At 54.8% G+C, this 13,664-nt stretch overlaps 10 protein-coding genes across 14 annotated transcripts; 6 read left to right on the top strand and 4 right to left on the bottom strand.

Annotated features, from left to right (window-relative positions):
- Nucleotides 1–759: 759 nt before the first annotated feature.
- On the top strand, nt 760–3,684 carry PPTG_24402 (hypothetical protein; the record flags this gene model as incomplete). Its single annotated transcript, XM_008916936.1, has 2 exons — nt 760–3,519; nt 3,589–3,684. The coding sequence occupies 2 exons, from the start codon at nt 760–762 to the stop codon at nt 3,682–3,684; spliced, it is 2,856 nt and encodes a 951-aa protein (XP_008915184.1).
- Nucleotides 3,685–3,776: 92 nt separating this feature from the next.
- On the top strand, nt 3,777–4,173 carry PPTG_24403 (hypothetical protein; the record flags this gene model as incomplete). Its single annotated transcript, XM_008916937.1, has 1 exon — nt 3,777–4,173. The coding sequence occupies one exon, from the start codon at nt 3,777–3,779 to the stop codon at nt 4,128–4,130; it is 354 nt and encodes a 117-aa protein (XP_008915185.1). The 3' UTR covers nt 4,131–4,173.
- PPTG_18806 (hypothetical protein) lies at nt 4,081–4,639 on the bottom strand. Its single transcript, XM_008916901.1, has one exon. It carries the CDS (start codon nt 4,559–4,561, stop codon nt 4,217–4,219), a length of 345 nt encoding a protein of 114 aa, XP_008915149.1. The 5' UTR covers nt 4,562–4,639; the 3' UTR covers nt 4,081–4,216.
- Nucleotides 4,640–4,765: 126 nt separating this feature from the next.
- PPTG_18807 (hypothetical protein) lies at nt 4,766–5,539 on the bottom strand. The gene has a single exon (XM_008916902.1). The coding sequence runs from the start codon at nt 5,439–5,441 to the stop codon at nt 5,067–5,069; it is 375 nt and encodes a 124-aa protein (XP_008915150.1). The 5' UTR covers nt 5,442–5,539; the 3' UTR covers nt 4,766–5,066.
- A 42-nt stretch (nt 5,540–5,581) lies between these two features.
- On the bottom strand, nt 5,582–6,335 carry PPTG_18808 (hypothetical protein). The gene has a single exon (XM_008916903.1). It carries the CDS (start codon nt 6,239–6,241, stop codon nt 5,867–5,869), a length of 375 nt encoding a protein of 124 aa, XP_008915151.1. The 5' UTR covers nt 6,242–6,335; the 3' UTR covers nt 5,582–5,866.
- Nucleotides 6,336–7,069: 734 nt separating this feature from the next.
- PPTG_18809 (proline-tRNA ligase) lies at nt 7,070–9,205 on the top strand (the record flags this gene model as incomplete). The annotated part of the gene is made up of 1 exon (XM_008916904.1): nt 7,070–9,205. One exon carries the CDS (start codon nt 7,070–7,072, stop codon nt 9,203–9,205), a length of 2,136 nt encoding a protein of 711 aa, XP_008915152.1.
- A 209-nt stretch (nt 9,206–9,414) lies between these two features.
- Nucleotides 9,415–9,900, top strand: PPTG_18810 (hypothetical protein; the record flags this gene model as incomplete). Its single annotated transcript, XM_008916905.1, has 1 exon — nt 9,415–9,900. One exon carries the CDS (start codon nt 9,415–9,417, stop codon nt 9,898–9,900), a length of 486 nt encoding a protein of 161 aa, XP_008915153.1.
- Nucleotides 9,901–9,951: 51 nt separating this feature from the next.
- On the bottom strand, nt 9,952–13,599 carry PPTG_18812 (hypothetical protein). 3 transcript variants are annotated; one of them, XM_008916911.1, is made up of 4 exons: nt 12,017–13,599; nt 11,773–11,943; nt 11,542–11,697; nt 9,955–11,445 (listed from the first exon to the last, which is right to left on the bottom strand). In XM_008916911.1, exons 1-3 carry the CDS (start codon nt 12,515–12,517, stop codon nt 11,614–11,616), a joined length of 756 nt encoding a protein of 251 aa, XP_008915159.1. In that variant the 5' UTR covers nt 12,518–13,599; the 3' UTR covers nt 9,955–11,445; nt 11,542–11,613. The 3 variants fall into 3 exon arrangements, with proteins under 3 accessions (XP_008915157.1, XP_008915159.1, XP_008915158.1); XM_008916910.1 differs by having other exon boundaries at nt 9,957–9,979; nt 10,066–11,697; XM_008916909.1 differs by having other exon boundaries at nt 9,952–11,697.
- PPTG_18811 (hypothetical protein) lies at nt 10,072–12,049 on the top strand. Of its 3 annotated transcripts, XM_008916908.1 has the most exons (3): nt 10,072–10,097; nt 10,168–11,454; nt 11,574–11,971. In XM_008916908.1, the coding sequence occupies exon 2, from the start codon at nt 10,332–10,334 to the stop codon at nt 11,418–11,420; it is 1,089 nt and encodes a 362-aa protein (XP_008915156.1). In that variant the 5' UTR covers nt 10,072–10,097; nt 10,168–10,331; the 3' UTR covers nt 11,421–11,454; nt 11,574–11,971. The 3 variants fall into 3 exon arrangements, with proteins under 3 accessions (XP_008915156.1, XP_008915155.1, XP_008915154.1); XM_008916907.1 differs by having other exon boundaries at nt 10,168–12,049; XM_008916906.1 differs by having other exon boundaries at nt 10,072–11,454.
- On the top strand, nt 12,951–13,664 carry PPTG_24404 (hypothetical protein; the record flags this gene model as incomplete). The annotated part of the gene is made up of 3 exons (XM_008916938.1): nt 12,951–12,953; nt 13,154–13,356; nt 13,520–13,664. 3 exons carry the CDS (start codon nt 12,951–12,953, stop codon nt 13,662–13,664), a joined length of 351 nt encoding a protein of 116 aa, XP_008915186.1.

Below are 13,664 nucleotides of genomic sequence, written 5' to 3' on the forward strand. Positions count from 1 at the left end.
CTTGGCTAGTGGGCCATGTTCCGTCAGGGACAGAAGCAGCCGAAACGGTGGTCACAGTGAAGGCGGCAAACGTTACAGCGACGATGAAGATCTTGACCATTGTGAATTGTAAGTCTGGTTGGTGATGTATGTGGAAGGTTACAGATTTCGAAATGATACAAGTCGCCCCCCTTGAAATCTTGCCACCTAGGCAGCACCACCTTAAATCTCCACGAAAGACACGTTTTGTCCATTTTCAGTCACTCGAACGGATAGCTCCCGCACGAATCTTGCTTAAGCAGCACATGAATCGTGGTTGTACCCATTCATCCGCGCGGCCAGCTGCAGCAGCAACTTCCTGTCATGTAGAAGCAATGAGCTTTGTCAAACCACTGATCTATACGCGGAAAGCATGGCACGTACCTGCTCAACGATCGGCCATAGAAACACTGACTAACCGTGTAACTCGACTAATGGGCAATCTTTGTCGATCACCATGCGTGAACGTTTTGCACCCGGATGGTACTTTGGAAATCTTTTGGTGGCGTGCTCTGAAGCTGAACATTCCGGCCATATCAGCGCGGTGGCCTCCAACCCCCCCCCCCCTCCCTGTAGGTGTTTTTGGTAACCTCATCGATCGATCTTGATACTATCGATACAGTGCTAGCTGTAGGGAAGTAAAAAAATGACGACATACCTTCATCCGGTCTCCTAAAAATATGTTGGCAGTTTTCCAATGTTATCTTCTGCTGGAACCTTCTTCAGCTCCATCCATCAGACATGTTCCAGAGTGCGGTGATCCACGACGAGTTCGAATTCACCGGTCACAACTCCGCGCTTGGGGCGGTGTGCTACAACCGGCATCAGGACACCTTCGTGTCGGTAGACGAAACATGTTTGAGGCTTTGGCGCGCTCACACTGGCGGCCAACTACGCGTCGTGAGTCTCCCGGCCCGTACATCTCGATTCATCCAGGCCATCGCATACATCGACGCTCGCCAACTCTTTGTGGCTTCGGCACTTGATGGAGCTCTGCGGTTGTACGATCCAAACCTCAACGAACTCGCAGCTCTCTTCACAGGTCGGGGCACCGTTCTCAGTATGGCCTTCGATGGCCAACATAATCGACTGCTCTGTGGGGGCGTGGACGGCTGTACAGCGTGGCAGATCAAGCCACGACCGTCGGGTATGCCGGAAGGAGCTCTCAATGCTCACTACGAATTTACCCATCTGCCAAAGTTCTTCCACGGCACTGTCGTTACCAATTCAGGTCGTAATAGACCGCAGACCAAGTCACCTAAAGACTCATTGGGTCGTGCAGAATGGGTGGAACGCCTTCAACTTGGTCCTGAGAGCACACGGTTGTATGCACAGACTAGACACTGTATCGACGTCTTCAATACGGTCGACGGGGCTCATCTCGAACGCTGGGACGACCTGTTTCCAGCAGAACACGGCACCTTGACAGCCTTCGTTGTCCAAGAACGCGCCAAGTATCTCGTTTGCGGCACCAGCAGTGGCGCTATCATTGTGGTCTCGCTTCACCCCAATTCGATCGTCCACGTTTTCAAGGATCATACCCAGACAGTCACAAGTCTGACGGAGCACGCAGCGTCTCGTCTCGTGATATCGAGCTCTCTTGACGGTTCTGTGAGACTGTGGGACCTCGAGGCACGCCGTCAAGCACACCGTCTCAACGTTGGCCACAGTGTACATGCGTTGCGATTGCTAGCTCCTGCGAGTTCTCGCGCATCGGAGCTGCCCGGTCGGTTCTGTTGCCAGCTTCGCAACACCGTCAAGATCTACAACATCTTGTCTATTCTGAAAGAACACCAGCCGTGCCAAGTGCCCGTCTGCATACTGCAGCGCGTAGTGTTCCCTGTGAAAGGTCTGAGTAAAGGACGTCTTCAAAATGGAGTCAGTGACAAGAATGAGAACGAAAGCTTCGACTCAGATGATGATGAACACAACTCAGCAAAAACTAAACAATTGGTTCTGCTTGTCTGTATGGATAAAACGATCCGCGTGTTTACTGGGCGCATGCAGAACGAAGCGCCTAGCTTCACGTGGATCCCAGACGAACAAGCCCTCGACCTTGTAGCATTCGCTCTTCATCCTGTATCGCAGCACTTGTTTCTACTTCTAAGCAGCCAGAAGTTGCTCATTGTGAATGCATCTCCCCGTCGACACACTGGAAATTCCGCAGATGATGGCAACAATGATGGAATCGAACTGCAGGAAGACGCAGAAGCCACAACAAGTAGCATAGAACGCGTCATTGATCTCAACTCGCCCACGGTCGCTAGTGAACCTGGTGGAATCAGCGCACGAAGCTCCCTGAAAGGAAACAACTCCGAAACTCTCGAAAGCTCCAACTTTACTGGTAATCGAAGCAACAGTACCGATACAGCTCTGCGTTGCATTTGTGTATGCCCATTTCCACCAGTTTTTAGTGCTGTACCATCGGACCGTCCACAAGCAAGAACCGGGAGATCAGCGCGACATCGCCGGCAGTCCAACTTTGGCTCTGCCGGGGCTCCAGTGCCATCCGTACCACCGCTTCTACGTCGTAACGCTCTAATTCACTCCGAGTGGGAATGGATAGCGTGCGGCAGCGACTTTGGGCAGCTACTTTTCTGGCATACAGGTCTGCGTGGAGGACGCGAGGCCGCGCTAACGCTTGACGCACACGACGCTCCTATTGTGGATATTAGCGCTAGTGCTTCTTCTCCTCTGCTAGTAACTTTGGATGATGCTGGTCGAGTGCATCTGTGGAGTCTTCAACCGGAGTTTGCGCTGCGTAACGTGCTTGAACTCGGGCAACCGCCGACGGTATTCGCGTTATCGCCACTCTCTGAGCTCATTTTAAGCGGCTACGACGATGGTCGCGTTGTTTTGCACGCGATAGGCTACCAAGCTGCAAGCGTTGAAGCGTTCATGGGCGCAGATGACCACCACAATACTACTGTGAGCGCCGGGGACTTTCTAGATGAAAAGAATATGATATTGACTGTAAGTGTCGACGCTATTGTCAAAGTTTGGGACCAACAGCGAGTTCTGCTTCGTCAAGTGACGTTGGCCACGGCAATTGGTAGTTTATGTTTCCTCAATGCTGACGGTGATTTATTGGCTGGACTTACAAAAGGAACTTTTTTCATCTCGAAACGCGATATATTACCCGATAAAATACCAAAACCATCTCCACGACGGCGGATTCAGGATACGGCTCACGATACAAAAATTGAAGTGACCAATCAACTGGAAAATGTTTCAAACGCCCCAGCGCTCGAACCGGTACTTTCGAATCAGGAAATTGCAACGATTGAGGTTCCCGTGCCTGCAAATACAGTTTTACCACCACCGCAGAAGATTATCTTGCCTATTAGACCGCCAGACCCCGAGACATCGGCGAAACAACTTTTTGCACACGTCATCCGGCGACCCGTTGAAGCTGCGAATCTGCGACCGCCTGTGCTGCGTAGTCTCAAGTTTTCAAGGATGCCTTCCAGCGGTCTAGGTATCTTCAACAATAACAGTCAGGTACAGCCCAGCACCCACCCTTCTAAAGTCGTCAAACCATTTTCTGGAATTCTAATGTTATTGTTGCAGGCCACCCCACTGGTTCCCGCTTTAACAAATAGGATAAAGTCGAATGACTCCGCCACGGACCAACAGGAGGAGGACTGGCGTGATAAAATTCTGTGAGTTTCCCTGCTTCCAAACAACTGGTACTGCGTAGTATCTTGACAGAGCTAACATGTCTTCTATCCAGACCATTATCTCCGTATCAGAAGCTCATGCGGGCTCCTCAACGAGGACTGTCGTACCGACGAAAGAGATGCCAGAATCCGTCGTCACCGCTGGTACTCCAGACACTAGGACCGAGTCCACGATCGTCCCTCACAAAATGCCGCCCTTCTAATGAGAACAACGACAGCTCGATCACTTCGAGTGAAGAGTGTCACTACCCAGCAGAAAGTCTACCAACGTTGGGTCTTGGTTTGGGCTCTGCAGAATCGCCATTGTTTTACTGCAAACACCAGGCACCCGTGCCACCTAAGGACAAGACGCCACGGAAACTCTGGAACGCCATCGGCGGAGAAGACCGTCGATTGATAGTACTGCAGCGCAACCACTTGCCACCGTGTTAAAGAGAAAAAAGATAATTATTTGAATACGGTACTGAGTGTCTAGACGTAAGCTACTTACTGCGTCGGCGTTAGTCGTCGCTTCCTGCTCATAAGCCCTCGCTCTTGATGTCCTCGAGCATGGCCTCCCTGCAGAATTCCAGGTCCACGATCGTGATGTCTTCACCGTCCTCCGCCTTGATGAGGCATTTGTTGTACTCAAAGCGGTTCATGTTGAGGTATTTCTTGCCGTTCGACGCACATACGGGATCCTGGTTGCGCGTACCGTCATCCACACAGTTGCCGTGGCTCCTTTCCCGCTCCTCCTGGTCGCTCACCAGCACGCGTTCGTTCGCGTGAACAGAACTCACTACACGCAGTCTATGCTCACGGTCAAGAGCTTCCACGGGTGCACACGCTAACAGCAGAGCAGCTACGGCTAGAAACGCTTTCATGCTGGAGCTGTGATCGAACTCGGAGGATTTCTACAGTGAGCACTGCTCACTGAGCTGAGTGTTGTACGCAAACATGTGCTGCAATCTTTGTGATGGTGTCGTGAACCTCATCGAGATCTGCTCACCGTGACACCGGCAGTCGGTCCGACTAGTAACCAGTTGCGCAAAACGCATTCTGAATGGAAGAGAAGGTCTGTGCCAGCGTGTGTAGGTTGAAACGCAGCCATTTTCAAGCTTGTTTCATTCATGTTTTTAAGTAGTTGCATTATCCTACAGGGACGCGCACTTGACCAGTTCGGTCGGATCTCCACGCTATCCATCGAACGCGAAGCTCTCCGCACCAAATGCTAACCCAACGCTGTCTATACGTACTCGCCACAGCGAACGTACTCAATAACTTCTCGGTCCTCCTCGACGCTCCATCGTCGAAACAGCCCGGCTCACGGCTGTAAACGTCGCGTGGCCGAGTCCTTAGTCCACCAAATACTTTGTCGACGAATACCTCTTACATGTAGTCGATATCGGGGACGTCCGGGTGTTCGTCGTCCTCCTTCTTGGCGTTTCTGCAGATATCCATGTCCACGATCTCGATAATCTCGCCGTACTCTGCCTGAATGAGGCACTTGTGGAACTCGAACACCTCGTCGTTCAAATACTGCCTGCCGTTGGATGCGCACACGGGGTCCTCGTTCTCGGCGCCCGTATCGTGGCAGTGTCCATGCCGCTTCGCTCGCTTCTCCTCACCATTCACAAAGACATCCGGATGCGCGTGCACCTCGCTCACCACCCGTAGCATATTCTGTGCTGGCGTCGCGCTCACTCCCGCCAAACAAACCGCTGCCAACGTCACCACCGCCGTCATGACCACACTCGTCTGCATCTTGATCCGATTCCTCCTGTGCCGCGCGTCGAGATAACAGTTCTGGAAGCCCACGCCCTTCACCGCCACCGCTGCTCTATTCAATTATCCAACTGGCCAATTTTCAGCGGATGGCGCGGTGTCGCGTTGTTACATACTGTGGCTCATGGGATCTGCTTCGCGATAGCCCTAATGATCCGTTCACCTCCCAAAGTGAAGCCAAGACCAAGACCACATCGAATAGACATATTTCATGTTGCTGAATTATCATACACGGACGCGTGGCCGCCACCTAATGCGCAGGCGACCCACTACGTCCCTAAGCGCCTCAGCGGACTCGTCACATGAAACTCTTGGTGGACAGCCAAGGTCTCTGCTAAACACCGTCGGTAGCCTTATGCGGTACGTTAGACAAGTCCCTCCTCCCTTCCAAATGCCTTGCGCGTTTAGGACGCATCGTCCTCGTCGATGTGCTCCATGTCCTCCATCTCGGCGTCCTTGCAGAAGTCCATGTCCACGAGCTGGATCTCCGTGTCCTCCTGGATCTTCATCATGCACTTGCGGTAGTTAAACATGCTGAGGTTGGTGTATTTCTTGCCGTTCGAGCCGCACACCGGGTCGATGTCCCGTGTAAAGTGGCCGTAGCACTTGCGTTCCTCGCGATCCTCCTCCAGGTCGTCGTACTCGACCACAATGTGGCGGTTGCCGTGCACCGTGCCTACCACGTCCAGCATCTTGTCGCGGTCCAGCGCCTCGACGGCCGACAGACTACAGGCCAGGGCCGCCACCACCGCGGTCGCTACGAGCAGGAACTTCGTCATCTTCGCGCGTCAAAGGGGGAAATCTGCTTGTGCGATACGTACGTGGCACCGGACTGACTATCCCTCCGCCTCGATCGATAAGTCCCCATCGTTTAGCCTTTTCCGCATGAACGGCCAGCTGGTACCCGCTGGGATGTTCACTTTCATGCCTGCCATGAGGTTGTGACAGCTCCCAAGCTGCGGACGCCAACCCTCCGACTTGAGCGCAGCGGCTTTCGGGGTGACCAACTTGCATTGCAGGCTGCAATTTGCAGCGAGATCAATTCGAGCGAGAAAAAGACGATGCATCACACTGCACTGCGATTGATGCTCTGCGGTGGATTGCAGTTCATTGTCCGCAAACGGTGAGGAATGTCTGGCGCAGTAAACTGCCCCATGAGCCAGATTTGCGACGGCCTCACCACCAACCGAAGGTTTCCCCGCGGACAATGCATGGCACGCAACAAGGAATGGACACAGTCGAAAAAAAGCTTTCATGCGGTTGACGAGCGTCTTTACCGGTGACCGATGTCGCCGCGGCTGCAGTGGCCGAGATGGCCACGCTGCTAGTCCATCGATACCGATAGACTTTACGAGTCGTTAGTTACGACGGTGTTCTGTCATGCTGGTAGGGTAAAGTTGACTTTTTCAAGTTAAAGCCGCCACTATGTGGCCCACATCGCCGTTTATCACGGCGTTGTCCCGCTTAGACCGTCCCAGTTTTCATCATTCATACGTTACTCGAGTAATATCTCTTAACAAGCCTGTTCAAACCCGGTCAGGAGACGACTGGCGCATCCAAGCATTCCGAGAAAGCTCTCCATCTGTACCCACCTCCCCCTTTGCACCATGGCGACGCTGGACAAGTCCGTGGCCGATGTAGAGGTCGCCGCGGCGCTGACGTCGCTCTCCATCGCGTACGAGAAGCACGAGCACCGCGAACTTCCCACCACCGAAGACGTGATCGCCGAATTGAGCCACTTGCCCGGCCTTTCGACGAAGAACCTCGTGTTTAAGGACAAGAAGGAAGGTCTGTTCCTCGTGACGGCCGCCCCCACCACCGTCGTGGACACTAAGAAGCTCGGTGCGCGTCTGCATGCGGCCGGTATCGGCGGCAAGAAGTGGAACTTGCGCTTTGCCACAGAAGACGTGCTGGCCAATACGCTTAAAGTGACCAAGGGCTCCGTCTCGCCCCTCTGCGTCATGCACGACGCCAAGAACGAGGTGCGTTTTGTGCTGGACAAGGCGCTACTGGACACCACGCAGGTCAACTGCCACCCGCTGCGCAACGACCAGACGTACAGCATCAAGTCGGACGATCTGCTAAAGTTCGTCAAGCACTACAACCACGAGCCCATCGTCGTGGACTTTGCGGCCCAGACGGAAGAACCGTCGGCCGCGACTGAGAAGACGAAGGCCCCTAAGGCCAAGAAGGAGGAGAAGAAGAAACCGGTAGAACAGAAGGCCAACGAGGGCATGTCTGTCACCAAGAAGGAAAACTTCGCCGACTGGTACACGGACGCCATCACCAAGTCCGGTATGATCGACTACTACGACGTTTCTGGGTGCTACATCCTCCGCCCGTACTCGTACGAGATCTGGGAGCGTGTGCAGCAGTTTTTGGACCGCAATCTCAAGGCTATCGGCGTCAAGAACTGCTATTTCCCAATGTTTGTCACTAAGGAGAAGCTCGAGAAGGAGAAGGATCATCTGGAGGGATTCGCCCCCGAAGTGGCCTGGGTGACCAAGTCCGGCAACTCGGATTTGAAGGACCCTATTGCCATCCGCCCTACCAGTGAGACCATCATGTACCCGGCCTTTAAGAACTGGATCCGTAGCCACCGCGATCTTCCGATGAAGCTCAACCAGTGGAACAACGTGGTGCGTTGGGAGTTCAAGAACCCCACGCCGTTCCTCCGCACGCGCGAGTTCCTGTGGCAAGAGGGCCACACAGCCCACGCTACCAAGGCAGAAGCCGACGAAGAAGTGCGCGCCGTGCTGGATTTCTACGCGGCCTGCTACGAGGAGCTGCTGGCCGTGCCCATGATTAAGGGTGTGAAGACGGAGAAGGAGAAATTCGCTGGCGCCGACTACACCACGACGATCGAGGGCTTCATCCCCGCCACGGGCCGTGGGATCCAGGCCGCCACGTCGCACATGCTCGGCCAGAACTTTGGCAAGATGTTCGGCATTACGGCCGAGTACGAGGACGGCAAGAAGCTCATCCCGTGGCAGAACTCGTGGGGTTTCACCACGCGCTCGCTGGGTGTCATGATCATGGTCCACGGTGACGACAAGGGCCTGGTGCTGCCTCCCCGAGTGGCCCCCACGCAGGTCATTGTCGTGCCCATTCCGTTTAAGAACCAGGACGAAGTGGAGGAGATTTTCGCCAAGGCCGACGAGATCGTGGCCAAGTTGAGCGCCGCTGGCGTTCGTATCGAAGCCGACAAGCGTCGTGTGTACACGCCCGGCTGGAAGTACAACCACTGGGAACTCAAGGGTGTTCCGCTGCGTTTCGAGGTTGGCCCCAAGGATATTGCCAAGAAGCAGGTGCGTGTGGTGCGTCGTGACAACGGGGCCAAGGAGGACATCCCGGAGGCCGAGCTGGCCACCCGCATCCCGGCGCTGTTGGAGCAGATCCAGCAGGAAATGCTGGAGCGGGCCACGGCCCAGCGTGATAGCCACATCCGCGAAGTGACGGACTGGAAGGACTTTGTGCCGTCGCTCCAGGACGGCTGCATGGCGCTGACTCCGTTCTGCGACGAGATCGAGTGGGAGGAGATTGTCAAGACCAAGTCTCGCGAGGAATCGCTGGCTCTCATGGGTCTGGAGGACGAGGCCGAGAACACGGCCACCAGTGCTGCGGCGAAGACGCTGTGCATCCCGTACAAGAAGAACGACGAGAGCCCAGTGACTGCTGACACCAAGTGCTTCATTAGTGGCAAGCCGGCCAAGTGCTGGGTGCTCTGGGGCCGCAGCTACTAGAGATGCATGGACAACAAAAGGCAAATGACAAAGATTTGCACTGCGAAACGACAGTGCGTGGTGTCAATTAGATTCTTAACACGAGTGAGAATCGTCCCTGTTGCCAAAAATGCATTGTGTCACGTGATAAAAATACTTTACCAACTTTGCCAAGTGATTTCCAAGTTGAGCTTTGGCATTTCAACTTTGGTGACAAGCATCAGGACGAAATGAAGCAAACTGCGCTAGCCATTGCTGTCCACGGACCGCTTCATTGCTTGGGGTGGATTCTATTTGCCATTCTACTGCTGAACGCTGTGAAGAAGGCCGATGCTTCTTCGTACGTTAATCCGTCGCCCGAGGGCGAGTCGTGGGCCCCATGTGGGTTTGCAGCCGAGCAACTCGCTGCAGAAGGCAACGGATCCACGTACGGGTCTTGCTTAGCATGTGATCCGACCAACTTTGAGTGCCCGCCCAAGTGCCAGCCGCTCATCGACGCAATGTACAAGCAGTGCGACGGTGTTTACGCGCCACAAGATCAGTACTTCGATCCCGCGCGCACACTCAACGGCTACTGGAACGACAATTTTGGCGTTCTACGAGAGCAAGCAGCTCGATGCGGATGCAGCGACGCAGCAAGAACATGGTTGCAGCAGTGGTTCTTAGCGCAGTTGGCATTCGCAGCAGTGATGATGTCACAAGCGTTGACATGCTGAACAAGGAACTTTGAATTTGTAACTTATTATAAAGAAATAGTTTAGTTGAAGTTGGTGAGCTTCTTTAGTGATATTAGTTCTCACATTATCATTAATCACAGGTTTCTTAATTAATTGATTGCTTCCCTCAATCAAAAAAAAAACACTCACTGCATAAAGTCTTACAGTTCACGTCGGTTCTCCACTTGGACATTGACGTCAGCAATAAGATCTTGATGAACTCGGCCCATTTGAGAATCTAACGTCCTTTGCCAACGATGTTGCCAGCCAAGTCACTCCGTCAAGCCTCGCGCCTACTGCGCCCGACGGGCACGCGCAGCTTTGCGCTGGGCCAGCACATTGACGACTCCAAGTTCTCGGCCTTCTCGCTCAAGCTATCGGACGACCAGCGCGAGTTCCAGGAGTTGGCCCGCAAGTTCGCACGCGAAGAAATGATCCCAAAGGAGAGACACTATGACCAGACCATGGAGTACCCGCAGGAGATCTTCGAGAAGGCCTGGGAACTGGGCCTCGTCAACACACACGTGCCTGAGAAGTTCGGCGGCCTGGGTCTTGGCTCGTTGGACGGCTGCATTATCGGCGAGGAGCTGGCCTACGGCTGCACAGGTATGGCCACAGCCATGGAGGCTAACGGCCTGGCCACAGCTCCGCTGCTGGTGGCCGGCTCAGACGAACAAAACCGAAAGTACCTGGGCCGTCTCGTGGAGGAGCCCGTGCAGGCCGCCTACTGTGTCACCGAACCTGGCGCCGGCTCGGACGTGGCCGGTGCCAAGACGACGGCCGTCAAGAAGGGAGACAAGTGGGTTATCAACGGCTCCAAGATGTGGATCACCAACGGCGGTGTGGCCAAGTGGTACTTCGTGCTGGCCAAAACGGACCCGAACGCCAACGCCGGCTCGGCCTTCACGGGCTTCATCGTGGACGCCGATACGCCCGGTATTAGCGTTGGCCGCAAAGAAATCAACATCGGCCAGCGCTGCTCTGACACTCGCGGCATCACCTTCGAAGATGTCGCGGTGCCGGAGGAGAACGTGCTGGGCGACGTCGGCTACGGCTTCAAGATCGCCATGCAAGCCTTCGACATCACCCGTCCGCCCGTGGCCATCGGTGCTGTCGGACTGGCGCGTCGTGCCTTCGATGAGGCCCGTAAGTACGCACTAGAGCGCAAGACAATGGGCGCACCTATTGCTATGCACCAGGCCATCCAGTTCATGCTGGCCGACATGGCTACGGGTATTGAAGCTGGCCGTCAGTTGACGTACAAGGCCGCGTACGAGATCGACTGTGGCCGCAAGAACACAATGTACGCGTCCATGGCCAAGCGCTTCGCTGGCGACCACGCCAACCAGGTGACCACGGATGCCATTCAGATCTTCGGCGGCGCTGGTTTCAACACCGAGTACCCTGTCGAGAAGCTGTTCCGCGACGCCAAGATTTACCAGATCTACGAGGGCACGTCTCAAATTCAGCGCATGATCATTGCCAAGGAAATGTTTTCGCGCCAAACCATGGATCCTTAGATCGATAAGCTACACCTGCGTTGTACTGGCGGAGGTGAGTAAGACGGGGGAAGATTAATCGGGATTTGCTGCGTAGAAAGCTTTCGAGTACTGGCTGAGGAGGATGGTCTTGGATACTCACCATTTGCCTTTGTGTGCTACATGTATCAACAGCAGTAACTTTATTTGAGGGGCGTTCTGAATCGGAAGTAGCTCACCACTCGAATGTCTGCGCCTTCCACTTGATCTCTGGACGTGAGTGTTCTTTCTCCGGGCCTTCCTCCTTTACTGGGACCTCCTGTTTTGACACCACCGAAAACGCAACCATCAGTCCTCATGCGCACCGAAACACTAACAAGGAGTGGAGACCTACCTTCTGATTCGTACTCGTCGGGGACTCGCAAGCCTCCTCTTTCTGTGCTTCTAGTTGCTGCATCAAAATCTGGTTCTCGCGGGCCAGAGCCTCGCGTTCGCTCACCACTTGCAGTAGATCGTGTCGCTTCTCGAGCTCCACCGCCAACTGCTTCAGTTGAAGCATCTCGATCTACAAGCCACAAAATGGAAATCTTTGTAAGACCGGAAGCAATAAAAATCACGCGAACGCCTCACGGTCTCACCTTCTTCCGCTTAACGAACCTCCGCTGGGCTTCCCGATGCTTCGCACGTCGCTCTTCGTCCGTGGCGCGTTTGGGTGTGGCGAGGCCTCCAGGCTTGGCGACCACGAAGGCGGGCGTGACAACGGCCGACATTGGCGAAGTCTTATCTAGCGTCCTGTAATGAGGCGACAGGGATCCGCCGATCATCGGACGCGGCAAACTGGGCGGCGGATACCGCAGCCGACTGGCGAGCTGGTCGTCGCGTGGCGGTGGAGGCAACGGCGTGAATGCAGGGCGCGGGGGCTCATTGTATGCATATCGGTAGGTGTTATCCTGATCCTGAGAGTACTGCGAATGCTGCTGCTGTGACTGGTATTGCGAATTCTCGCTCGAATAGGTGGCCGGACGCAGCACGTCGTAGATTAATGAGGTGCCGGTCGTGGCCGTCGTCGACGGCGTGGTTGAGTATACTGAAGACGTCCAGCTCGGTCGTCCTTGTGTGTGGCGGTGCTCCATCAGCATTACGGAGTCTGGTTGGTCGAGGCGTTTGAGTTCTTGAGCTGGGGGTCGAGGACACGCAGCTATTGTACCTGGCCGATCCACGTGCGAAGACAAGTGCAACCGGGCGAGCAGATCACTTAGGCAAAGCAGCAAGTGGTTGTTGCTGCTGTTGGACGCGTGCTATGAGTTTGCTGGTCGGTGCAACGTGGGGCTCGAAGCAGTAACGTCGCCTACGTACGAGTATGCTACTATCGAATTGGATGAGCTGATGGGATGTCAACCGCGCCGAGAATGGCTGGCGTGTCCGAGTCGAATCTGCGACGGCATTAAGTTGCCACAGCCACAGCACCGGGGACCACCAAGACGAACGGATACTTGCAGCCCAACGTCGTATCTCTCAACCGATGTCAGCAACACGATCGAGTGATGACTCCCTTTTCTGTAGCATAAAACCATGGTTTAGACTATTTCTGAATCTTGAGAGACTTACAAAGATCAAGTACGACTCGAATCGAGCGGCATATTGCCCATGCAGAAGCAAGTTGAGCGATCTGGTCGATAGCCGTAAGTCTGGTCGCGTCTCTTGTACTGTTGATAGTCGCCGCCGGCGTGCCGGCCGCGTGCTAACCAGCACAAGGGCGCCTTGAGTTGCGCTAGGCGCAAAAGAACAACGCGCAGAGAAGAGGGAGAGGTCCCGATGCGCACACACAGGCCATGCGTTGCGTGGAGCAGCCGCCGATTGGCGTGGATCCCTTTGGAACAGTGTCGATTGGCGAAAGCTGGCGGCGGGCTCCTCAGCGCTGCTCGCTGCGGACGTTCGGCATCGTTTACTCGGTCGTCGTCGTGATCCCGTCGTTTCGGTAGTCAAGCATAGCTGTACATGTACGGATCGGAAGACAGGCGGCTTTGTCGTTGCGAGTGCACCTGCTTGCCGACCGGCCAGGCATTTCCCGTCCGCCACTCCTCTTCTCGACCGAGCCGACTCGCTTCGGATTGCAGAGTCTGTCTCACGAAGGCTGCCAGGACAGCGGCGGGGCGGCGCTCGCTGCAAACTTGCGCTGCCACCACAGCGCGAGTCGTCATGGTCAACAGCAACGACTGCGGCTTCCACCCGTTTGTGACTCTTCACATTGCTTCAGAAAGTGTGACGGGGGACGGATACGACTGA

This window comes from Phytophthora parasitica, assembly GCF_000247585.1.
Source record: "Phytophthora parasitica INRA-310 unplaced genomic scaffold supercont2.91, whole genome shotgun sequence".
NCBI lineage: Eukaryota > Oomycota > Peronosporomycetes > Peronosporales > Peronosporaceae > Phytophthora > Phytophthora nicotianae.

Excerpts from the sequence above, each read along its gene's own strand:
- PPTG_18808 (XM_008916903.1), bottom strand. The coding sequence starts at position 6,241 with ATGACGAAGTTCCTGCTCGTAGCGACCGCGGTGGTGGCGGCCCTGGCC.
- PPTG_18811 (XM_008916906.1), top strand. The coding sequence starts at position 10,158 with ATGTTGCCAGCCAAGTCACTCCGTCAAGCCTCGCGCCTACTGCGCCCG.
- PPTG_18812 (XM_008916909.1), bottom strand. The coding sequence starts at position 12,517 with ATGCTGATGGAGCACCGCCACACACAAGGACGACCGAGCTGGACGTCT. Across the intron at positions 11,944-12,016 it reads GGTTCGTTAAGCGGAAGAAG|ATCGAGATGCTTCAACTGAA; the intron begins GTGAGACCGTGA and ends TGTGGCTTGTAG. Across the intron at positions 11,698-11,772 it reads CGACGAGTACGAATCAGAAG|GAGGTCCCAGTAAAGGAGGA; the intron begins GTAGGTCTCCAC and ends GTGTCAAAACAG.
- PPTG_18807 (XM_008916902.1), bottom strand. The coding sequence starts at position 5,441 with ATGCAGACGAGTGTGGTCATGACGGCGGTGGTGACGTTGGCAGCGGTT.
- PPTG_18806 (XM_008916901.1), bottom strand. The coding sequence starts at position 4,561 with ATGAAAGCGTTTCTAGCCGTAGCTGCTCTGCTGTTAGCGTGTGCACCC.